At 59.3% G+C, this 25049-nt stretch overlaps 1 protein-coding gene across 1 annotated transcript; it reads left to right on the top strand.

Moving 5' to 3' along the window:
• Positions 1-84: 84 nt before the first annotated feature.
• TECPR1 (tectonin beta-propeller repeat containing 1) lies at positions 85-25049 on the top strand. The gene is made up of 25 exons (XM_059414408.1): positions 85-179; positions 3626-3950; positions 4447-4629; positions 4907-5029; positions 5465-5590; positions 7387-7561; positions 7667-7770; positions 9873-9974; positions 11252-11397; positions 13352-13872; positions 14009-14154; positions 14989-15144; positions 15620-15769; positions 15886-16043; positions 16941-17068; positions 17953-18055; positions 19161-19257; positions 19326-19405; positions 20245-20301; positions 20706-20883; positions 21212-21347; positions 22199-22291; positions 22910-23016; positions 23170-23289; positions 23482-25049. Exons 2-25 carry the CDS (start codon positions 3726-3728, stop codon positions 23641-23643), a joined length of 3576 nt encoding a protein of 1191 aa, XP_059270391.1. The 5' UTR covers positions 85-179; positions 3626-3725; the 3' UTR covers positions 23644-25049.

The raw sequence follows: 25049 nt of genomic DNA, 5'->3' as shown, positions 1-25049 counted from the left end.
GGCGCCTCAGCCAATCGCGTGCGCCCGGCCTTGCGTCACGGCGAGGCCGGCCAATGGGCGCGGGCCTCACGGCCGCTTCCTGCCCGCCCGCTAGCCACGGCCGCCGGGGGAGGGCCGACCCGCTAGCCCGGCCGCGGACGAGCGATCGCGGCGACCCCGCCCGCCGGGCGCCCTCCCAGGTGAGTGCGGTGAGATGGGCGCCCCGGCCTCTTGGGACAGCTTGGGGCGGCGGAGGGCAGGGGGTCCTCCTCTCCCCGCCGCTGCGTTGGTGGGAAGAGGCTGTGCTCGTGCGATTTCCTGCACACCCTGCGGGGCGCCGTCGCCGTCCCTCGGAACGCCCGGTGACGCCCCCGCTCCAGCCTTGGCGTGGAGTGACTTGGGGAGCGGGTTTTGAGAGCCTGCGGGTTTAGAGGATCGGGCAGCGAGGAGCCCGTTTGTCCCTCCCCTAGGCAGCGGCTGGAGCAGATCTGCTTGTGGGATTAGCACGGGCAGATGGTGAGGGCCGGGCGCTCCCTCTGTGCCACTGGTGGCCGGGCAGGGGCCCCACCTGTCGCCCAAGTGCACAGAACCGGAATGAAACCAGGCTGACCCGCCCGCGATGATGCGGGGTGGGATGGGGTGGGGTTCATCCCCAGATTGCCGGCTCGGGGCATCTGCTGCCCAGTGCGGCCGGTGGACCCTGCCTGCTTCGGGAAGGACTCGACTACCGGGCTTCTCCTGCCATTTTCTCCCGCGTCTTTGGACCCTGATGTCGCTTTTCCAACAGCCCCCGCAGGGGGCAGACCGTAAGCGACCATCCGAAGTCAGGGCTCTCTGTTTGCTCAAGGGGTGGGAGTGCCAGGGTGTGATAGAAAAACCAACAGGAAACCTTTCAGGAAGGAGCCCTAAGGCAGACTCAGGGGAATAAATGGTTCGGGAGCTCCCTTGGTCCTGCCATACCCTGGTCCTACTCCCCCTACCCTCACCGTCTCTTGAGTACGTTTTGGTCTCTGAAGGAATCTGTTAGTAAACCCCTGCAGAAAGGCAGATGGCTCTGACAGTGGTGAACAGGTGACTTCTTCGTGGATTGACTGAAGCTCCAGCTGAATGAAATTCATTGTACTGAAGTTCTCCATGAACCCAGGATTGCTTTCTTGGGAAGTGTTCACCCTAGCTCTACAAAACAAGGAAATCCCAGGATCCCAGAATCATGGGACTTAATGCTCAAACCTCCCTTTCAAGAGTCCTCTGACCTAGTGACCCCAGTGTCCCTGGATTGGTCACCTCACAGCCAGGAAGTGGCATATGGGGAGCTGGGGTGGCATCCTGGCAAGAAGAGGGGTGAGGCTGGCCTAGAATGTTCACCCCTGTCATCTTGAGCTGAGAAGCGATGGTGCCTTTCTGTCCACTCTGAAGTGAGTTTGCAGACATAACCCCCCTCCTGTCCTTTCTCTGCAATTAGCTGCCTGAAAGATTCAATTATGTCTATATGGAAATTAGTGCTTAGTCATTTCTCTGAAGGGAAGTGTACCAAGTAAGCGAAAGTCGCTGTTCATTGAACTCAACCTAGAGATAGCCTGACTTCATTGGTTTCTTGTACGGTGAACTCTGACCTGAGAGATGGCTTTGAAGAGTAGATTTATATTCACATGACATCGCAGGAGCCAATTCCCTTCACCCCCAAATTCTTCCTTTTCCACCCAGCAGCTTATGATGAGGATATTCAAACACATGGCCAAGTTTAAAGAATTGTAAGCCTACCATGTCGCCCAAGTGCACTTACGCCCACCACTTAAATTCTGCTGTTGATCTTAGTACTTGTTTTATCCCATACCTATCCACCTATCATGACCTCACTTTAAACCTTAAGTCATTGATGTCATTCAGCTTCCCTGGGGCAGTATTTCCATCTGAGCAGCGGATGGAGGCGGTAATGATTATCAGTCCACTTTGGGTGACCGCCCACTACATGCAGAGTACTGTTAGGTGCTTTAGAAATGAAGAGGCTGAAGACTCAGGCAGAAGAGAAGGATTTGATTTTTTTCTGTTTTCTAAGGGATGGGCGATCAGCAGTAGTTTGTTAAGAGCAGGTGCCAAGTAATAAAACAATTCCAATAACTCAGAGTTCTTGCTGCGGACTCAGCATTTTCCTAGGCTCCATACCTACATTACCTCACTTCATTCTTTTTTTTTTTTTTTTAAAGACTTTATTTATCAGATAGAGATCACAAGTAGGCAGAGAGGCAGTTAGAGAGAGAGGGGGAAGCAGGCTCCATCCTAGGACCTTGAGATCATGACCTGAGCTGAAGGCAGAGGCTTTAACCCATTGAGCCACCCAGGTGCCCCTACCTCACTTCATTCTTACAACTTCATAAGTAGGTCTGTATTCTTTTCTGCCTTTAACAAATTAAGAAATCGAGGTGTAGAGAGGTTAGTTGGCTCCAGAAAGGGATGGAGCCCAGACCTAGATGCCAACGGTCCACCATGTAGTTGCCAGATGGGGAGAGTGGACCCCCCCAGGCTTGGTCAGGCAGGAGCGAACGGGTGTCTTGGGGTCAACACACCAGCTCTTCCATCTGGCTGCAGGTACCGGTTTTCAGATGGCTCCAGAAGACTGGTGTTGTGACTTCCCATGTGTTTGACCAGTCCTAGGTGCCAGGCCAGAGAGGTCAGGGTTCTGGGATGTCTCCCAAAACCTGGCTCCTGTTCCTTCTGCTTCCCTTCTTCCTCGTCCCTTTGTTCCTTCCTCCCCAGCCGGCGCTCTTCTTGGTGTTTGTAAGACGCGCTTTGTTCCAGAAGAGCCTATGTGCCTGTAGCAGTCCCTCTTGTTCTCTGCCACGTCGCCTCCATCCTGCTGTCCCAAGCACCCACAGCCTTGGTTGGGCTGCAGGAGTTGAACAGCCTGGCCCAGCAGCCTCGAGGCACCCGTTCTGCCACTGTCTGTCTCCCGGCAGCTCTTCCCTCCTTCCTGGCCCTGGGGCAGTGTCAGGCTGCGCTTCTCACTGCTCCCCACCCGGGTCCAGGCCACCGTGTGTCATTCAGCTGTTCTGTTTTGCTGCTGAGATTCTGAACTTGTGGTCCTGCCTTGGTAGGAGGCTTCTCTCTACCAGAAGTCAGGCTCCAGGAATCAGGCCCCAGGGGGGAGCACCAAGCACAGGCAGCACTGGAGGTGTGGGCGTGGCCAGTGATAGAACTTATCAGTCCCCTTGCCAAGCCCCACAGAGCAGAAAGGAAGAGGAGAGAAAAAGGAGCAGGTGGGGAGGGGTAGGGAGGGAGGTGGTCCCCCAAGGAGGTCGAAGACAGGACCCCCATATCCCTGCCGTGCAGCTACAGGGCTCCACAGGACCTGGCCAGGGTGCCAGACCTATATGGAATTGTGACAATCCCATGGTCCCATGGTCCCGTGGGACCAGCCTAAATGAGGGGACTGCTCGTTATGGGGCAGAGGCCTCCCAGAAAGGCAGCGATGGGTGTAGGACTGAACTAAATCTGCGATGTCTCCTTTATTCTTTTGACAAAAAAGATAGGGAGGAAATGTTACCAAATAGTGACACCCATTAAATTTGGGGAGGTAGGTGCTTGGAACGTTACAATTTTTTTTTCCCTCTGTACATTTTTGTGCATTGAAAACAATGCCCATGATTAGAGGGAAGGCGAGAACAGAGAAGGAAACCTGCCCCAGACTGTGGACACCGGGAGCTGCCCCCCGGCCTCCTGCCTCTGGCTCTCCTTCGGCTGCCGCGGCCATGCCCAGCTCGGTGCTGTGGGCTGTGGATCTCTTCGGGAAGGTGTACACGCTCTCCACGGCTGGGCAGTACTGGGAGCTGTGCAAGGACAGTCAGCTGGAGTTCAAGCGTGTCAGCGCCACCACGCAGTGCTGCTGGGGCATCGCCTGCGACAACCAGGTCTATGTTTATGTGTGTGCCAGCGACGTTCCCATCCGCCGCCGGGAGGAGGCCTATGAGAATCAGGTAGGGTCACGTGTGTTTGCGGGGGCTGCGTTGGGCCGGTCCTCTGGGAAGGAAATCGCCCCACCCCAGCCGTTCATGTCCTTAATCGCGCTTGAGGTCCGGGTTGTATAGTGTTCAGGGTCTTTGGGGCCAGGGCCCTCCTTGGGTCTTTATAAAGGCAGGCTGGCCGGGTCCGCACAAGGGTGGGCTGCCAGTGGTTTCCAGGAGCCTAGGGCAGGACCTTGACCTCTACTGCCTGCCCCTTAGGGCTCTGTGTCCTGCGGCAGGTTTTCTGCCCTTGGCAGCCATGCCCAAGTCCTGGCTCTTGGTGACGAGCCTAGGGAGGCTCTATTCCCTGAGCTCTGGGCAGACCCTCTGCCCACTCTCCATCCTGGAAGGAGGAGCAGGAAGGCCCCCCCGCCGTGGTGGGGTCCCACTCACTCCAGAGAGGTCCCCAGCACCCTGGACTGGCCGCAGGCCTCAGGCCTCAGGGCTGTCTCGGCTTCCCGGTCCTCAGCGCTGGAACCCCGTGGGCGGCTTCTGTGAGAAGTTCCTGCCAAGCGACCGCTGGCAGTGGAGTGACGTGAGTGGACTCCAGCACCGGCCACTAGATGGGGTGGCGCTGCCCTCACGGCACTGGGAGTGGGAGTCGGATTGGTATGTGGATGAGAACTTCGGAGGGGAACCCACTGAGAAAGGGGTAGGTGAATCCGGTTCCCACTGCGGCTCCCTTGTGGGGAAGGGGTGCTGTGGCCTGGACCCGTCCCCCCGTGCTGTCCCTAGCGCCCCAGGTCTGCCAGCACCCTGCATGTCCCCGCTTGCTGCTCGGGGCAGGTGACTCTGGGCGCTTCGGGCGGTACCACTGTCTCCCTGCCTGTCTCGCACCCTGCTCCCCACCTCCCTCGGCTCTGTCCTTCCCCAGGAGCCTTACAGAGCCCCCCGTCCAACCCACCCCCCACCCCCGCGTGGTATTTCAGGGGTGGACATATGCCATCGACTTCCCCGCCACCTACACGAGAGACAAGAAGTGGAATTCTTGCGTGCGGCGGCGCCGGTGGATTCGGTATAGGAGATACAGGTCCCGAGATGCCTGGGCCAAGGTCTGCGCCAGGGCGGGGCCCCAGGGTGGGGCAGCCAGGCCCCTGCTGGGAGGGTCGCCCCAGAGAGCACGGGCACAGCCAGCATCATGGAGGCCTTACACTACAGGACCGGGTTCTGGGATCGGCCCCCTTCTAGAGGGGTCACAGCAGTCAGGCCACTGCAGGGCACAGAGCCGAGACCTTGCATGTGGACATCTGTCTTCCAGGCTGGAGCAGTAGTGACTCCTCGGGGATAGTGGCCCAGGCCGGGTGGCCGACAGAGGGGACCCAGGGCCAGGAGCTCTTTGTCCTAATGTTGCCTTCTCTGTGAAGTCACGCAGCTGTGGGCCCAGCGTGCTGGGAGGTGGGAGGGAGGTGTCCCCTGGGAGGGAAACAGTGCCATCTACTGGCCAGGTGCCCTTAGGGACTGACGGCCTCTGCCGCACCTCGTTTCAGATCCCTTCAAAGGATGACCCCGAGCAACTGCCTGACCCCTTCAATGACCTCTCTGTGGGGGGGTGGGACATCACAGACGAGCCTGTGGGCCGCCTGTCCGTGTGGGCTGTGTCTCTTCAGGGAAAGGTAAGGCCCGTGTCCCCCTGTGCCTAGGATGGGAGGGGGCTGAGGGAGGCTGGCCACAGGCAGGCCCGGAGAGACTGGTCTTCAGGTGTCCTGCGGGAGGGGGAAGAGGCGTGGCGGGCTGCCCTCCTCACCTCGTGTCCTTACAACGGGTACTACCCTGCGCAGGCGAGGCGGCATGTTAGTGGGGTCCCCACAATAACGCCTCCTGTGAATTCTGCTGTCCTGTGGTCCTCCTCCTGCCAGACATCCCACCCATGCCTGGTCCTGGCCTGTCCCTTCTCTGAGCTCCCAGAGCATTGATCAGTGCTCATCCTGAGCTCAGAGGCCATCCACAGTGTCTCCTCAGATTCTGAGATCCCTGCCTATTCCCTTCTTGTGGCTTCCACACAGCAGTCTCCAATGGTATTGTGGATGGGGGGGAGGGATGTACATATGGCTAGGCGGATGGACAGGTGGACAGATGGGTGTTGGATGAGTAAGTGGATGGGTGGGTAGATGGCTGGCTGGCTGGGTGAGTAGGTAGATGGCTGGGTGCTGGGTAGGTGGGGGGAGGGGTAGATGGATGGGCGATGGGTCGAGGGGAGGTCAGTGGGTGGGTGGGTGGGTGGATGGATATTTAGAGAGGAGATTCTTCTGTCAGGGAGTTCATGAACTAAGGAGTAAAGCCAGCCCCTGATGTCAGGAACAGCATCGGTGGTCCTGCCTGCTGGTGACTGAACGCTTTAGCCATAGTGTTAGAGCAGATTTCATCTGTCCAGTACATTTGACCACAGATTCATCCAAATTCTCTGGTTGGCTTCAGAATAGACACAGTAGGTTTTAATCAGGCTTACCTCTGGGTCCTGTTTGGCGTGGGCTTAGGTCAAGCCATAGTTGTGGGTTTTCTCCGAGATATTCAGAGGGATGGTGGGGGGCTGGCCTGGAACAGAGCCTCCATGGAGGGGCTGGGCCCACCCCGGATGCAGAGAGAGGAGAGCAGGGGCGTGAGAGCAGTGTGCGCGGTCATTGCATGCTGGTTGTGGGCCACTGCCGCCCCACGCCACTCCTGGGGACCTTGAGAGCTATGACTAGGGCCCTGGGCTCCAGGGAGAGCTAAAGAGAGGGGATCCCCAAACCACCAGAGGGAGGCTGCCCAGGTTCTGCAGTGTGGTCTGTAAGGGTGAGGTGAAGGAAGCCGTGGTCCCCTGTGTGAAGACCGTCTGGGAGGGGGTCCCCCAGCCTCCTGCACCAAGGTATAGCCCCCTCCAGGTGACGCGAGACAGTTTGGACAACATGTTCAGGTGGCTCAGCCTTAATATGTCATTATATTCATTGCTTTCAGGTTAAGGGGGAACAGAAGTGGACGTTTTAAACATTTGTATGAAACCCCATGGTTTGGGGGTTTCCCATCTAACCCCCAAGGACCCCACTTTCCCTGGAGACGGTGTGCTGAGAGTATATCGCCACTAGGGGGCACAGGATACCAAGCTGGGGCCAGAGGTCTCACTGAGGCCCTAGGTGAACGAGGAAGGGGTTCTTGCAAGCAGTTGATCCAAAGGGGTTTGTCTCCCAGGATGGCTGAAATCCAGGGTTGCGTATTTTCAGGAGGGGCGGGGGACATCTAATCTGGCATGAGGATCCTGATGGCAGTGAGGGCAGGAAGAGCAAGTCTGGACAGTCAGGGCCCTCTGGCCCCTAAGACTCTACGCATGGCTCAGGTGTACACTAGCAAACATAGCCAGCTTGGGGCAGCTCTCCTGTCCCGGAGCCCTGGCTGGACCCTGTCTGACCCTGCTGTGGGTTTCTTCACCACCCAGGTGTGGTACAGAGAGGACGTCAGCCACCCCAACCCTGAAGGCTCATCGTGGTCCCTCGTGGACACCCCAGGGGAGGCGGTGCAGATCAGCTGTGGGCCCCACGACCTCCTGTGGGTCACGCTCTGGGAGGGGCAGGCCTTGGTCCGGGAAGGAATCAACAGGAACAATCCCAAAGGTGGGCAGCCCTACACCCCATACAGGGAGAGGCAGGGGACGCCCAGCTTCTCCCCAGCGTTCCGGCTGATGGGGGCCACCCGCTCTTTCTTCTGGGGTTGGGTAGGAAGTTCCTGGTCCATAGTGGAGCCTCCCGCCGCCTCTGAAAACGGGATCGTACACGTCTCCGTGGGAGTCAGCGTGGTCTGGGCTATCACCAAGGACCGGAAAGTAAGATGGGGTCCCTGGGGCTTGGGACAAGGGCTTTGTTTAATTTCTTCGCTTCCTTTGTTTCTTATTCTTAAAAGGAATCACTGGCCCTTATGGGAATCAGACTCAGGGCTGTGCAGTTTTTTTTGTTCTTACAAGTGTGGTCTCAACCCCGTAGGACAAATCCAGGCTAACACTGTCCATTTTCTGGGCTTGAAGGCCTTGGTGATTTCTACCGTATGCCTGAACCCCGTACCAAGTGCAGAACAACCCTTTCACTCAGTAGGTAATGACATTTCAGAGTCAGATGCCAACTTTCTGAAATGCTCTCCTAACTGTATTTGTCCCTTTGCTTGTCACTTTACATCAACAAAGAAAGTCCAATAAAATAGGCACATTTCAGGTTGTTTCCATGGTCTCTTTAACCTCCCCTCCCGGGCATCCCCTAGCATGCCCGGGGGATGGATTCCCCCACACATCTGAGTCTCTGTCCGTGCAGAAGGTCCCTGAGCCCACAGTTCAGGTCACCTGAAGCCATCCACCTCCCACAAGGCCATAGCCTCTCTCAGAGCAACGCGTTCAGGGAGCAGAACTGTCGTATTTACCTGAGCCGTTTGCTCAGTCTTCAGCCAAATGTTTGTGCAAACCTTCTTTGGGTCAAGGAGACATTTTAGGCAGTCTAGAAATTGTTATAAAAGGGATGTGAGGGTTTCTCATTTAACCGGTCCCCTCCCTGCAACCCGCCTCAGGAACTGTGGTTAAACACAAGTGCTAAAAATGTGTGATCCTCTCAGCCTCAGAACTGCTGGGGTCTTGCTCACGTGGCCATCCAGAGTGGGTAAGGACAGTTGTGGGGAGCACAGCAGGGGCTGGGGTGGGGGAGTCAGCCACGGGGCCACATGTAGGCTTGAGGGAAATTTGGTTGGATTGTGTGTATTTTTATAAGTCAGCATGAAAAAATTTCAGGCCTTTTCTTTTATCTTTTTTTTTTTTTAGTTTTTATTTATTTATTTGACAGAGAGAGATCACAAGTAGGCAGAGAGGAAGGCAGAGAGAGAGAGAGGGAAAGCAGGCTCACTGAGCAGAGATCCCGACATGGGATCATGACCTGAGCTGAAGGCAGAGGCTTAACCCACTGAGCCACTCAGGTACCCCCCCCCCTTTTTATTAAAGTAATCTCTACACATAACATGGGGCTGAAACTCATGGCCCTAAGATCAAGAATTGCATGCTCCAGTGCCCAGCCAGGCACCCCCAAAAAAGGCTTGAAGAGATGATTTCATAAAGCTATTTTCATATATTTCACATATCAAAAAAATCCAAAATAGGTTATTAATGTCATAAGTTTAGAAAAAATGGTTTTTCTAAATAATGTCGTTAAGACCATTATCTTTTTTTTTTTTTTAAGATTTTATTTATTTATTTGACAGAGAGAGAGATCACAAGTAGGCAGAGAGAGAGGGGGAAGCAGGCTTCCTGCTAAGCAGAGAGCCCGATGTGGGACTCGATCCCAGGACCCTGAGATCACAACCTGAGCCGAAGGCAGGCTTAACCCACTGAGCCACCCAGGCGCCCCCAGGCCATTATCTTACATAGAGCCAAGCTTGAGTGGACCAGATGGCATTTTCCAAGCATCAGGCAAAGATGGGGACTGCATAGAGGACCACGGGGGAGAGATGTCACTAGCAAGTTCACAAGGTCAGTGTCTGCATTAGAGATGCAGACATTGCCCACCTCCTGGTTTCTATGTGCAGTCAGACAGCTGATAACCTGCTGCTCCTGTCTGATGCCAAGAGGTGCTAAATTGGTAGAACATTCTAGAAAGATTCAGGCAGCCTTATCTCCTGGAGGGGCCAGAGAAGAGACAGGAAGCCACAAGGATAGGTATGGCTAAGGGCAGGTGACCCTCAGCAGTGTAGGACAGTGCCAAGCCCAGAGGGAGATGCAGCAGGCGTGTGGGGAAGAGGGACCTAGGTCACATCTCGTTTCTCAGTGATGTGCTGTGCTCCTTCGTGGCCTGAACCGAAGGACCAAATTATCCATTTGTTCTTCCAGAGCCTTTGAAAACCATCTTCTGTTTCAGTGACCCTCCACGGGGGCCTGTCGATTTCTGACTTTCCCAGGTGTGGTTCCGAAGAGGTGTCAACTCGCACAATCCCTGTGGCACCAGCTGGATCGAGATGGTCGGAGACATGATGATGGTCAACGTGGGGCTGAACGACCAGGTGTGCCCGGGACGCTGAGCCGTGGACCCGGCCGCCGGGGTCAGCAGCTCACCCCCAGTAAAAGTCTCAGAGTGGGGCCTTCCGCTCTGGGGCCCCCCTCCAGCCAGGCCCCACTCCAGCATGGGGGTGGGGGGGTGCCCCAGCTGCTCCTCGGGCTCCCAGCCTGCAAGGACTGGCTCGTCCCAGGCCCCTCCCCCAGGATGCTCAGCACGGTGGTGGGGAGCTCAGACCGGGGGCACACACCCCGGAGACCCGAAGGGTTTTGTCGAGCATTATTTGGACCAAATCAGCTCAGGAAATACAGAACGAAACTGATCTTCCCAGTTTTACAGATGCAGCATCTCTTGAACGTCACTCATATATTTGTGCAGCGTGGCGGCCTCAGAGATGACATTTGGCTGCTTTTCAGACTGCCTGTGGGAAGGCGACTCCTTTCCCAAGGCACTGCCCTAGAAGCTCTTTCCAGGGGTGCTGGCCTTTTCTGTGCCCCCACATGGTCCCCCCACCCACCCGCGTTGGCAGGGTGCACGGCAGCCAGGGGCAAGAGGGGTGCTGGCTGGTGTGCCCGGGGACTGAGGACGGAGGCCAGCCTGCCACGGCCCAATGATGGAGACACCGCAGCCCTTCCAGCAAGGCCGCCTGGGACCGCGCTGGGCAGGCCATGGCCCTTTAGGCACCCCCCACAGGCCAGGGCCCATCAGCTGCGCAGCACACCTTCCTTCCTCAGCACCCGAAGGCAAAGGGGAGGTTGTCCACCCAGCCACCTTTCTCACAGAAAATGAAGTCAGGATCAAGGAGGCTCTCTTGCATCTTTAAAAAGACCCCAACTGTTCTCTGGGTTCCCTTGGGGAGCAGCTTTTTCCCACTGGAGGCTACACAGGAGATGGGGACACAGGAAGACTCTGTCCCAGCACAGTGCCCAACGGCCCTGCCACCTCCTCTGGGCTCTGTCAGCCCAAAAGGGTCTGCCTGAGGCCAGGGAGCCAGGACAGGGTCCCCGCTTCTCCTGAGCTTGGTGCTGTGCCCTCCCCTAGTCATCTCCAGTGTCTGTTCCCTGCATCTGACCCGTGCGCTGACCCGTGTCCTCAGCCCCCACGGCTGTAACACTCGTGGGTGCACACACGCCCCCACTGCATGTTTTGGGGGGGATGCTTGCCTGCATCTACAGACATGTCCTCCAGCCTTGGGGTGCTCTCCCCCATACCCCCAAAGGGACGCCCAGGGATCCTTCAGGTCTGTGCTGGCCTCTGACCCAGCCGTGCCTCTCTGTGTGCTAGGTTTGGGGCATTGGCTGTGAGGACCGGGCCGTGTACTTCCGCCAGGGTGTCACCCAGAGTGAGCTCAGCGGGAAGACGTGGAAGGCTATTGTCGCCAGCCGAGAGAGTGACCGATCCCACTCTGGTAGCTCTTCAAGTCTCCTCAGGTGATCCCAGGGGCACTAGGGCACGGAGGACACAGGTCGGGAAGGGCCATCGGTGGCCTCAGTGGGCAGCATCTGGGGGAGGCTGCGAGTTGGCCTTGCAGTGGGGCACTGGGCCCTATGAGGTCTCTTCCTCCCTGTGCATGGTGTCGGGGCTTGGCCTGAGGGTGGCCTCTGGGAGCAGGCTGGGGGCAGGGAGGAGGTGGCAGGTGGGTGAAGGTGGGGTGTCTGTCCATGTTGGAACCCGGGGTTGTCCCTGAACAGCGCTGGCCTTTTGGTTCTGAGGTCTCAAGGTCTGGGAGAGAAAAGGCTTCTCAGTGAGGAAGATACCAAGTCCCGTCTGTCAAATGAAAGCAGAGAAGAAAACAGAGGGTCTCTCTAGTCTAGAACAGGGACCTCAAACTTGGCCATGCACCAGAAGCGCCAAGAAGGCTTGTCCCCGCACCAACATCCAGATCCCGGCCCCAGAGCCGCTATTTCCGTAGAATTTTACATTCAGTAGATTTTGCGTTGTTTGCACGGTCCTAGGTGTGCCCACTGGTATAGCTCTGAGGACCATACCTTGAGAGCCATGTGTGTCGAGAGTGTGGATGAGTCCCGGCTCTGCCCACGGGCGTGAACAGCAGGCAGATGACTTAGCGTCTTGCGGGGGGTGCGGTTGGCGAATGCCGGAGCTCTGTACCTTGAAAGCCCGCAGTGCTTACCTACCCAGTCCAGTGGCTCAAGGGCCCTTGGGACAGCGCTCCACAGTAGCATGGACACCCCCAGACCCCAGTCCACATCCCTTTGCTCCCCCAGCTGACTCTGTTGCACTGAACGCCCAGGGGGCTGGCCAGGCTGGCCTTTCCTCATTAACCTGAGGGTTTAGGCTCTCAGCTGGAGGTACTCAGATACTGGAATCAGCTGAGAAGCTTCCAAAATTACTGACGCCAAACCTTACCCTTGGCAATGGCTTCTTAAATACGACATCAGAAGCACCGGAAATGAAGGGGAAAATAGAGGCATTGGAATCTCATCAAAATTAAAACCTTTTTGCATCAAAGGACGCCATTGGGAAAATAACAAGACAATCCACAGAATGGGAGGAAATATTTGTGAAACCCATGTTTGACAAGGGTCCAGTACCTAGACTGTATAAAGAGCTCTTATAGCTAACACGAAGACGACAACTCAGTTTAAAAAGGGCAAAGATAGAGCGACCCCGTGACCCAGCACTCACCCCGCTAGATCTATACCCAGAAGAATGGAAAACCGATGTCAGAACAAAAATTCATATATGAATGTTTGTGAGGACGTTATACACAGTAGCCAAAAAGTACAGACAACTCAGATGTCCATCTGCAGATGAATAAATAAAACATGGCATATCCGTACAGCAGAATATTCTTCGGCAACAAAAGGATGTACTGATCCCCGCTACACCAGGGGTGAACCTTGACCTCATCATGCAAAGCAAGCGAAGCCAGTCACAAGAGACCGTGTCTTACGCGTTGCCATTTATATGCAGTGTCCCGAAGAGGCAAATCCATAGGGACGCAAAGCACATTAGTGGGTGGGGAGGGGGGGTGGGGGGTGGGTATGGAGAGCTGCTCCTTAATGGGGACAGGGTTTCCACGTGGGGGTGATGACGAAGTTCTGGAACAAGGTGGTGGTGGTCACTGTGTAACCTCATGGGTGTGTTTAATGCCGCATCGTTTGAGATGGTAAAATATTATATCACATGTATTATGCCACGTTAAGAAAATAATAATACCACCAGGTGTCCGGCCCCAGATAAATGACGTGATCGGCCTGGGCTGCGACCTGGGTGTTCCAGCTTCCTGGGAGGTAGCTGTCCCTGTGTGTGTGACGCAGCATGGCTGTGGGTTGTCGGGGTCACGATGGATGAGGCAGGCCTGCCCGCAGCAGCGCGTGTCCTTCCCTCGAGGGGTCACGGGTCTGCCCCTTTTGTCCCCAGTGCTGGCTGCTTCTTTGGCGACGAGGTAAGAGGCAGTGGTGAGTCCTGTGCACCGAGCGACACGGATGCCTCTTTGGAAGCCGACAGACTGGGGCCTGACCAGCCTGTTCCTGCAGAATCTGTGGACAGTCCCAGGAACTCCAGGGATAGCTCGGCCTCAGGCCCAGGCACTGGCAGGACCACGGAGCGTGCCGTGGAGGTCCCTGGCCCCGCCACTCAGACTTCTGGGCCCGAGCCTGGCCCCGCCACTCAGACTTCTGGGCCCGAGCCTTGCCCTGGCCTGGCCTCCAGCCCAGCTGAACTGCCCTGGACCAATATTGACCTGAAGGAGCCCAAGAGAGCACCCGGCCACTCGGCTGCTGGCTTCCCAGAGACCACCGGCCTCTCCTCGCTGGGGCTCCTCCCACTGGGCTTGGAGGAGCCCTATGGGGCCGATGACCACCCTCTGTGGGCCTGGGTTTCAGGAGGAGGCTGTGCCGTCGAGGCCCATGCTGTACTCAAGTGGTTCACCGTCCAGTCGGGTAAGCGCAGGTGTCTGGGGGCCCAGCACCCCAGAGGGTGCTCCTTGTGGTGGGGGGAGCAGAGGAAAGAGCCCTGGCCTGCTGCCCATCTGTGGGTGGGCCGGGCACCTTGCCCTGAGGCTCTGCTGGCCTGCAGGCCTGTCCCCGTCGGTGCAGACGCACTCCTTGTCCATCATGCCGGCCCAGACAGCCGCCTGGCGGAAGCAGATCTTCCAGCAGCTCACGGAAAGGACCAAGCGGGAGCTGGAGCACTTCCGGCACTACGAGCAGGCCGTAGAGCAGGTGGGCAGCTCCCGGAGGCACTGGCCTTCAGCTGGCACCCACTGAGCTCCTACAGTATACTGTCCCAAAGGGGAGGTGGAAGAGACAGAGACGCGTCCATTCCTTTGTCTGCCCAGCTCGGAGCGAAGCTGTCCCTTCCAGGCCCTGTAGATTCAGGGATGAAGACATGAGTCTATCCATCCTGAAGAACTCAGGCCCCATCACGCTCCAGGCACAGCCTCGGCCCTTGGGACCCAGATACCAGCCTCAGTGGGAGGCGTGGGGAGGGGAGTGCTGTCCTCCCCTCGCTGCCGGAAGGGCCCCCAAGAGCCAAGAGGGTGTGGCGTTTGATTGAGATGAGTGAGAACAGGGTTGAGGGCTGGAGCCCTCCTCCTGGACGCCCACAGTCAGGTTGGCAGAGCCCACCTCCTGGACGCCCACAGTCAGGTTGGGGGGCGCAAGTTACGCCAGAAACATGGCTCCCTGGGCCTCAGCTGCTGGTGCAGAAGCATCTTGGCGGCCCCGAAGTGTTGGGCCTCCAGATGCAGGCCAGGTGTGGGCCCCAGCTTTGGCACCGACTTCTTAGGTGACATTGGATCAGGCACAGACCACCCCACCCCCAGCCCCAAGCCTCAGATTCACCATCTAGAGCATGCGGTAGCAGTGCTGAGCCCACAGGTGTTTGAGAATTAAGAGGGTGTGCAGAGACAGCGCCGGCTCGGGGGCCTGTTGAGTGTGAGTTCCACCTTGGTCACTAGTGGGAAGTTAGGGAGCTGGGTGCGCATGGGGCCGGAGTCCGGGGCCCCGCCGGCCTCCCTGTGACTCTGTCCTGTGCTCTTGGGGCCTGTGCCGCAGTCAGTGTGGGTGAAGACGGGGGCCCTGCAGTGGTGGTGTGACTGGAAGCCCCACAAGTGGGTGGACGTCCGCGTGGCCCTGGAGCAGTTCACGGGGCTCGACGGGGCTCGGGACAGCATCCTCTTCATCTACTATGTGGTCCACGAGGAGAAGAAGGTGCGTGGGGGGCTCCCAGTGGAGGGGGGCTGAGCGCTAGCCCGTGGGGACAGCGGGTGCGGTTGGTGGCCCGCCAGTGCATGGAGGCCCCTGCTGCAGCCTCCGCTGGCCTCCTCCTCACGGAGCCGCGGACAGTCGCTGGGCTGTCGGCTTGGGGAGTTAAAGCCCCTCTGCCCTTCCCACTGGGGTTCAAATCTGGTCAGTTGGGTTCTCGAGTGTCTTGTCGATGTCAAGAATGTCACTAAGGCACTTGCTCACGAGCTAGGTTTCCCTGACGAGCAGGCTTGGTCCCAGAGCCGTCTCAAACCCACAGGCCCCCGGACCCCTAGGACTCGCTTTCTGGAACCAGGGGCACCCCAGGCCTTCCCTGTCCCTCTACTGCGGTAGAGGCTTTACCCAGAGGCCCTCCGTGCCTCCAGCCCCACAGGTCCCCCTCTGGCTTGGTGACAGCTTGCCTTCCATCCTCCGTAAACAGTACCTCCACGTGTTCCTCAACGAGGTGACAGTGTTGGTCCCCGTGCTCAATGAGACTAAGCATTCTTTCGCCCTCTACACGCCTGAGAGGACCCGGCAGAGGTGGCCTGTGCGCCTGGCTGCCGCCACCGAACAGGACATGAATGACTGGGTGAGCGCACGTGACCCACGGGCCGGGCTCCAAGGGCAGAGCGGTCCTGGGGCTGGCTGGACTGGGCCTGCCGCCGGCCCCCTTCTCAGCGCTGACCGGCCTTCTCCCCGCACCAGCTTGCCCTGCTCAACCTGTCCTGCTGTGAGAGCCGGAGGGTCCATGGCCGCCCCTCCCCGCAGGCCATCTGGTCCATCACCTGCAAGGGTGACATCTTCGTGAGCGAGCCTAGCCCAGACCTGGAGGCCTCTGAGCACAGGCTGCCCTGCGACCAGATGTGAGTCAGCTGTGCGCCGGACTAGCTCAGGACTACCAGAGCTTTGCTTCTAGAAGGGATGTTCTAGAAGGTTCCCACAGGAATGGCTGGCTGGTTCCCAGGGCCTGAGTCTTCCCAGGCCTGGTAGAGGACCCTGGGGGGTGGGGCCAGAAGCCTGGCAGGGCTCAGGCACATCTCAGCACCCTGAGCAGGTGCTGTGAGTTGGGGGAGGTGGGAGGTGGCTCTGTAGGTGGCAGGGGATAGAATGAGGTCACCTGCAGCAGATCAGCAGATGCTGGTGCTGCTGTTCTGGGGCATCTGGCATTCAGGGTGAGAAGGCAGATAGGGACCCAGGAGGGGACACAGTGCTCCCAATTCGACCCAGGGTTTCCCCTAGGTCCCTCTGAGGCCCCTGAGGATGAGGGAGAACATAGGTGAGACTTGAGGCCCTGGGTGCCCAGCACCCGGATAGACAAGTCAGATGACCTCCGCGGATAGTGGGCAGGACCTGGGCACACGGGAGGGTGACCCAGGTGGCACCCTGTACCTGCCCCCCTGGGAGGCTATGCTATCACCCCGCAGGGTGCTGACCCAAGTTGTGGTTCATCCAGATGGGACGGCCCTGCCTTCTAACCCCACGTGCCAGGCCCAGAATCCCAGAGGCCGTGTGGAACGGGCCGCTGGCTCGGTGCCCCCGCCCGCCGACCCTGAGTCTCCTGCACCCACTCTGAGGGCGTATTAGTTCCAATCACTGCCAGATGGGAAACCAGGCAGGTGCCATCAGCCTTAATAAAGTCCACCATTCAGAGCCCGAAGAGGAGTCGAAGTCGGATGTTCGAGGGAGGCCACGGAGCCGGAAGCAGGCGGAAGGCTGGCGCGGTGTGCGGCGTCTCCGTGACCTCTCTCCGCTCGCTCCAGGTTCTGGCGGCAGGTGGGAGGCCACCTGCGGGTGGTGGAGGCCAACAGCCGGGGTGTGGTGTGGGGCATCGGCTACGACCACACGGCCTGGGTCTACACTGGCGGCTACGGCGGAGGCTGCTTCCAAGGTGAGAACGGCCTGGATGCAGAGGCCGGCAGGACCAGCTCCCCGAGCCCGGCCCACAGCCTTCTCAGGCCAGTCCCTCCTCTAATCCTGCCTGGCTTCCCTGCCCCACTCTGGAGCCACTGGCCCAGTGTTGACTCTCGGCTGACAGCAGGCTGATAGGTGACCTTCACCACAGCCAGCCTCCACAGAGGATGGTCCCAGAGCCAACCCTCGAGGTGTGAGAGCCCAGAGACCAGGCCTGGTCTCCAATGCGCCTTCCTGGGCACCCACAGCTGAGCTGGGGGCCTTGCAGGTTCTAGAAAGGCAGCTGCCAGAGCCTCCACTGTGTCCAGCCCCTCATTTCACAGATGATGCCTCAGGGCACATTGGAATAGCCCCACGACCTGGCTGTCCTGATTCCCAGGCCTGAATTCTAGCCCCTGGGTCATGCCTTCTGGGATGAGACCTTGTTGGCTCCCTAAGTTCTAGGAAACAAGGTCCTGTGTCTCCTCCTGGGAAATGCAGGCAGATTCTCAAGTAGAATGTTTGAAGCCACAGCCCACATGCCCTACACTGAGGGACAGCCAGTCCTGGAGAACCAGCTGTGGTCCACTAAGACCATGGGAACTGCACATCTTCCTCATTTCCTTATGAGGCAGGAATTAAGTTTGTCTCCACTTCACAAATGAGGAGACTGGGGCTGGTGGACGTTATGTGAGTGTTAATAAGGAAGGAGCTGGTGGGTCTTCTCATGGAGGGTCTACAACCCCAGAATAATCACACAGCGAGAACCCCAAGCCAGGCCCGTGAACCCCTCTCTCCTGGCCCTCCCCACCTACACTCTGCGGCCTTCAGGGCTTCAGACGCAACCCTGAATCCCCAGCCGGCAGCCTCTTCTCCCCTCAGGCCTGGCCAGCAGCACCAGTAACATCTACACGCAGTCGGACGTGAAATGTGTCTACATCTACGAGAACCAGCGCTGGAACCCCGTCACAGGCTACTCCAGCAGGTGAGCGGTTCAGGCGCCAGCTGGGGGCCTGTCCAGCCCAGGCCACCAAGGTTTCGACAGGAACACAAAGTTGGTCTGTGGTGGCCTCACTGTCGGGTCCTCGAGGGGGATCCAGCTCATCTGAGCTCCGTTCCATCTGGGATGGGGAGATCACTTGTGATCTTTCAGTGTCACCCTCGCGGCTTGAAGGATTTCCTGGTGTGTAAATATTTGTGGGTTTCTCTGTTCACCCCAGTAAGTCAGGGTTTGAGCTTTGCTGAGGCAGTTAGTACACGGTGCCAAAGTACATCCCAGAGACCTCGACGTGGGTTGTGTGTAGCTCCCCACTTCCTCCTCAGTCCTTCGGAAGAGGGACAGGGCCACCATGTGCTCTCTGGTCCCTGCAGAGCGTGCACACCAAGGGCCACAGCCCCTGCCTCCCGAGCCCCGTGGCCACCTGCCCGACACCGTGGGGGGCCTGTCGCTCTGTGAGTGTCCAGGTCGGCTAGGCTGTGGTCAGCAAGCACCACAGACTGGGCAGACTAAAAGTGGACGTTCATTCTCTCCCTGTCCTGGAGGCTGGGGAGCCTGGAATCAAGGTGTGGGCGGGGCCACGTCTGTCCGGGGGCTGTGAGGGACAGTCCGCTCCCAGCCTCTCTCCTGGGGGCCTCAGCTCCCTTGGTTTGGGGCAATGTCCTTCCTGTCTTCACATCACTTTCTCTTTGAGAAATTTGAACTCAGCAAGGACACTGTCGTATTGGTTTAGGGCACACCCTAAGGACCCCATTCTGACTCAACTACCTGCAAAGACCTTTCCAAGTAAGGTCACACTCACGGCTACCGGGGATAGGGCTCCAACGTCTTCTGGGGGCACAGCAACCTGTAAGAGGGGAAGAGGCAGGCTCTCAGCTCTTGGGCGGGTGGCCTGGCCACAGGTGCCACCCGGGCTGCCATGTGACGGGAGGTCAGCAGGTTGCTGTCCCCACCCTGGGGCAGTTCTGGTTTTGCCCCTCACCCCCTTGGAGATGCAGGTGTCCTAGGTGCTCGTGTCTTGTCCGTCGCCAGCTGGTGCAGGCCGGTCTTCTCCTCTTGCAAGTCACCCCACCACCCTCATTGTCCACCACAGGGGTCTGCCCACGGACCGGTACATGTGGAGTGATGCGTCGGGGCTGCACGAGTGCACCAAGGCTGGCACGAAGCCCCCGTCCCTGCAGTGGACCTGGGTGAGCTCCGGGCTGCGGGGCCGGGGCTGGCACTGGGGGCCGCCCTGGCTGACCCTCTTCTCCTCCAGGTTTCTGACTGGTCTGTGGATTTCAGCGTTCCTGGGGGCACGGACCAGGAGGGGTGGCAGTATGCCAGTGACTTCCCTGCGTAAGTGTCTGTCCACGTGAGGAGGGGCCCTCACCTGCCCTGCCGTCCCGGCTTGCTCCGGCCCCTGCCAGTACCCGGGTGCAGCCGAGGCGCAGACCCCTGTACCCCTGTACGCCCACCTCGGCTGCCAGCAGGGTTTGGAGCCAGCCCAAGAGATGAGCTCAGGTCAGCACACCTGCTACACCTAGAGCTCAGCGGCAGGCTTAGGGAGGACAGCCGAGGCTCCCTCAGTGCCCTGCCGTGTCCCTCTTGCCCTGGAGGAAGGTTCGGGGGGATCTGGAATGAGGCCACCGCCGTCCTGAGAAGCAAAGGGACAAGTGGGTGACAGGTCCACCAAGCCGGGAGGCCGTGGTGGGCAGTAGGCCCTTCATGGTGCATAAGTCATATCCACGTGGAAATCCAGAGCTGTGGGAGCCCGAGCCAGGGTCTCTGAGCAGGCCCAGGCCCAGGGATGAGCCAGGTGTCTGCGACGGGCAAGCCCATAGGCATCCCCTCCAGCCACAGCCAAGCCTCCTGCACTTGACCCTCCCCTTGTCTTGGCCTCAGCTTAGCTGTTCCCCAGAAGGGCTCTCATGGGCCCAGTGGTGGGGAGGGCTAGAACCCTGGCCCGGCAGCCTCCACATCCTGGCCCCTGGAGACCCTGATCCCGGGGAGACCTGTGCCCCAGAGACCCCGGCCAGGCAGACCCCGTGTCCTGTGATCCCTGCTGCCTGTGGAGCGCACTCTGGCTCACACGGAGGCTCTGCCCCTAATGAGTGGAAAAAAATGTGTGTGCAGACAAGGGTCCCTTTCTGGAACTTCCACAAAGTGGTCTTGATTCCGGCTTCTTTCTCTTGCAGCTCGTATCATGGGTACAAAACCATGAAGGATTTTGTCAGGAGAAGGTGCTGGGCCAGGTAAAGACCAGAGTGACATGGTGACTGGGTCTTGTGGGCCTGCCCTTCCTACGGGGCCCTCCTGGGCCAGTCCGCGTGGGAGAAAAGCAGAGGGAAAGAGAATCAAAGTAAATGTCAGCCCAGGAAATGCCCTTGGGCTCCCAACGCTCTCTGGTTTCTGAAAGTTTGTTTGCAAGAACAAATAAGAGAAATGTCACTGGCAGGCTGTGCTCAGAGCAGGACAGGCGGGTCAGGACGGGAGGCCTGGCTGGGGGTGGGGCAGGGTGCGGCTCCTCTCCAGACCTCCAGGGGGGCCTGCAGAGGCCATGTGGGCCAACGGGTGGCCTGCTGCCCACCTGCGCATCTCTAGCAGGGGCCTTGCCAAAGCATCAGACCCCCAGGCTCTGCTCTCTTCCACTGTGCAGAAAATGTAAGCTGGTGACCAGTGGGCCCTGGCTGGAGGTGGCCCCTATTGCCCTTGGGGACGTGTCCATCATCCCAGAGAGCCCAGGTGCCGACAGGAGTGGGCACATCGCCCTCTGGGCCGTCAGCGACAAGGGGGACGTGCTGTGTCGCCTGGGCGTGTCGGAGCTCAACCCCGCGGTGAGCACCCTGCCTCCGGGCGGGGGGCCACTGGGTCCGCCCACCTGTCAGGCCCTGGGCCCTCCTGAGGTTCTGGCAGATTCTTCCCGAAAGAGAACTCTGGACTGCGGTCCAGCTGGGCTCAGGCCTCCCGGGGCCTGCCCAGGACAGTCGCTGGGACCGGCGGGCACTAGATGAGGCCTGAGGGGGTCACTGGGTTGTGTGGGCACTTGTTGCTGAGGGTGAGATTGGTGTGCGGAGCTGCCAGCTCCTGGGACCTTGGGCAGGGGGAGGGGCACAGGCTGGGCCCCGGCAGGCCTCACTGTCCCCCTTGGGCTCCCATCCCCAGGGCTCCTCCTGGCTGCACGTGGGCACGGACCAGCCCTTCACTTCCGTCTCCATCGGGGGCTGCCACCAGGTGTGGGCCGTGGCCAGGGATGGCTCCGCCTTCTACCGGGGCTCTGTGTCCCCCACCCAACCGGCTGGTGAGTGCCACCCCTCCCAGTGGATCCCCGCCGGTTGCAAGTAGGGACAAGGGGGGACTGGGGCTGGTCAGAGCGAGGCTGCATGTGCCTCTGCTTCCAGCGGGGAAGGAAGACAGGTCTCCTGTTCAGTTCAGCTGGACAAGCTTGGAGTGAGTGCTGCCTGTGGACCAGGCCCTGGGGCCGAGCGAGGACACTCCACAGAGGCTTCACCCCCTCCTGCTGAGACTGACTGGGGGTGGTCATCCCGGCGATGGGACGGTCCCTTGCAGCCGCCCTGCACCAGCCCCGGCCTCCAGCCCAGGGTATTGCTGTCTGTGGGCACTTGCATGTCCTGCCCTTTGGGATGCCTTCTTGGGATGGCCCCACCTAGCCTACTGCCCACTCAGGGCTGCAGGCCATGCTGGCTTGTTCTTGACTGAGTGTCGGATGTCCAGACGGTGTCTGGCACAGGGGCGCTCGGATGGGTGCTGGCTTGCAAGGTGCTGCCCTCCACATGGGGACAGGAACTTGCACATGGTGGTGCCTAGTGGCCCCGAGACAGACTGTCTACTCCATGCCAAGCTGAGCACCTTGGTGTCCCTGTTCCGAGATCATGCTGCTGGACCCCACCCTCTCCTGCCATGGCCTCTGAGAGCCCTGGGCGAGGTGGGGTGTTGGGGGGTTGCTCTGCTTGGCTCTCAGCTCACACCGGGCCCTGTGACATGCGTGTGGCCTGGCTGGCCTGGGAACAGAGCCCGGCCAAACCTCCCTTGAGCCTGCGAGCTGCAGGGGAGGCCACGTGAACCACGAGCACAGGGGATGGCAGGTGTGGTGTCGCCCGGCTGCACCCTAAGTCCCACCTTGTGCCGCAGGGGACTGCTGGTACCACATCCCGTCTCCTCCCAAGCAGAGACTGAAGCAGGTGTCCGTGGGGCAGACGGCGGTGTACGCCTTGGACGAAAATGGCAAGTTGTCTCTGAGCCTCAGTGGCCCCCAGGGGAGACAAGGGCTTCCCTGGGCACCCCAGTGGGACGAGACCCTGGCCAGCCCCAGGGCCCCGACACATAAGCTCTGTAAGCCACCATGAGAGGCCGTCAGTCTCGAACAAGTCCCTGTCCCAAGCTGTGCTGGGTGGGGGGTGCCAGCTTGGCCTGGGGCCTGCGGTGTGGAGCCCCCCGGGCAGCATGGGACTGGCAGAGGTCACCTGCCCGTGCCTCAGGGCTATTGCCAGTTCCCTTTCTTGCTTTGTGGCTGTCGTCACCACGAGCAAAGCAAGGAAAAGGGCAGAGTTGGGACTGGAACCAGGGCTTTGAGTCCAGACCCTGTTCTCTGTATCTGTCTAAAGAATTCCTTGTGCTCTGTTTCTCATGCGTAGAGAGAGCCTGACGCCGCCAGCCCAGCACAGCGGGACGATTATGAGGCTCAGGCCGAGTCCAGTGTGGGGAGGGTAGAGTTGGCCCCGGCCCTGGCTTCTCTCTCTTCCTGGGCCGGCAGGAGCCCCAGGAAGTTTGGGGACAGCTTCCGTTGTCTCCGTAGCCAGACCCCAAACGGGGTCCCAACACTCTGGGTCCTTCTCTCTCCAGGGAATCTGTGGTATCGCCAGGGGGTGACGCCCAGCTACCCGCAGGGCTCCAGCTGGGAGCACGTGTCCAACAACGTGTGCCGAGTGTCCGTGGGGCCCTTGGACCAGGTCTGGGTGCTCAGGGTTGGGGGCCCAGGGGCCGAAGGTGGACGCTTGCTCTGGGGGTTTGGGGTGCTCAGGGTTCCTGCTCCGGTCTCCGCGTGCCGTGCCCGCAGTCCCACTGGAGATGGGGGCTGGACCCTCGCTGGGTCTGTGTTTCAGGTCTGGATTATCGCCGACAAGGTCCCGGGGAGCCGTAGCATGAGCCGCGGAACTGTGTGCCACCGCACAGGCGTGCAGCCTCGAGAGCCCATGGGGCAGGGCTGGGACTACGGCATTGGGGTGAGCAAAGCCATGTGGGGTGGCCTGGCTCGGGGTGGCGTGGTCACACCGCATGCTCTGGGACCTGCTGTCAGGGTGGGCAGGAGGCCCCAGAGAGAGCCCATCAGGGGTCCTTGATCTCCTGCAGTCTGGAAGCATGGTCTCTCCCCTTAACCCCTGACAGCCATGGTTGACAAGGCTCTCTCCTTCCAGGGGGGCTGGGATCACATCACCATCCGGGCCAACGCCACCAGAGCCCTCAGGAGCAGGTCCCAGGAGACAACCACTGACTGGAGTGGGGAGCCGGGCCTTCCCAGCACGCCCTCGAGGGTGGCTGGAGCCCTACACGAGGCCCATGGTCCCGTCTGCTGCTGAGCCCACCTCCCCCCTCACCTGAAGCAGGTTTCACGCAGGTGTTAAGGATCAAGGTGGATACGGGAGCCTTCCCATCTGAGCCAATCTTGAATGTGGATCCTGGAGGGAACCTGGCCGGAGGTCCCGGCCACCTCAGAGGCACTGGCTGAACCAGCCCAGAAATGTGAAGCTTTGTGGGCGCTCCTGCACGGGTCCCTGTCTGCAAGGAGGGCCACGGAGTGGGCTGGGGGCTACTTCACTCCCACCTGTCCGTTCCCACTCTGCCTCCCGCCTTTTAAGAAAGGGAACCTAGAGCCCCGCAGGAATGCTGCTCCGGGGAAGCCAAGCCCATGAAACCCCAGGGCACAGATCCCCCTACCTCCCGACGAAAATGGCTGTGGGGCTCACTCAGGGCCGCTTTGCCCTGTTCTGGAATGCTTTTTCAGAGCCAGATGCGGAACTACGGTTAAATTTCAAAAGTTAAGAGTTGGCAGCTTGGAAGGAAAGGCTGGGGAGAGGGGTCTTTCTCCTGGCTGGGCACAAGCCCTTGGCGGTCCTGGCATAAGCTGTCCATACAGAACATGCTGACATCTGCCCCCAGCCAGCCCCCCCCCCACCATGGGATTGGGGGCTGCTCCCTCTGTGATCAGCCGGGCGGGGCTGTGGGGACATGGGGTGTGCCGGCCGCAGCCCCAAGCCCTCCACACCAGGGCAGGAGCCCTCCACCCGGGACCGGTAGGAAAGCACCTCCCATCCTGCAGCTTCTCTTTCTTTTTTTTTTTAAATTTTATTTCTAAGTGATCTCTCCATCCAGCATGGGGCTCGAACCCACAACCCCGAGATCAAGAGTCGTAGGCAGTACCAGCTCAGCCAGCCAGGCGCCCCTTCACTGCTGCTGCTTATGTGATGACGGCCCCATCTGGGGAAGCCTCACATGTGCTTCCTGCAACCAGACACGTTGCCTGGAGGCCATCAGAGCCCAAGCTGGCCTCTGCTCATTTGGGGACAAAAACGGACAGACTCCAGCCTTCCCCGGAACTCCCATCTGGAGGGGTCAGGCGTGTGTTTGACCCCATCTTGCAGGGTCAGGCTTGTCAGCAGAGGCTAACTAGAAGGAGGTTTCCTGTGGGGTCCCCTCCTGCACAGGTGGGGGCTGACGGTCTCTGCGTTTGCCGGGAATGGTGGAGGTGCGACCGGGAGGTGTGAATGCGGGTTGGGGATGCCGTCCTGGGTGTTCACACCGGTCAGGTGGTCTCCGGGTGGGCACTGCGGGTTTCTTCTGAAGCAGCGATCTGTCATCCTGCGGTGACTTGCTGTCCGTAGCTGGGTGACTGTGTCCTCGCTGCTGAGCGCGCACCGTCTCCCTGCTCAGCATCACCGAACCGTCTTGATTCCTTGGCTGCTTTATTCAATAAAATCTCACAACG

Source organism: Mustela nigripes, chromosome 11 (assembly GCF_022355385.1).
Source record: "Mustela nigripes isolate SB6536 chromosome 11, MUSNIG.SB6536, whole genome shotgun sequence".
Taxonomy (NCBI): Eukaryota; Metazoa; Chordata; class Mammalia; order Carnivora; family Mustelidae; genus Mustela; species Mustela nigripes.
This window is presented reverse-complemented; position numbering and strand designations above follow the sequence as displayed.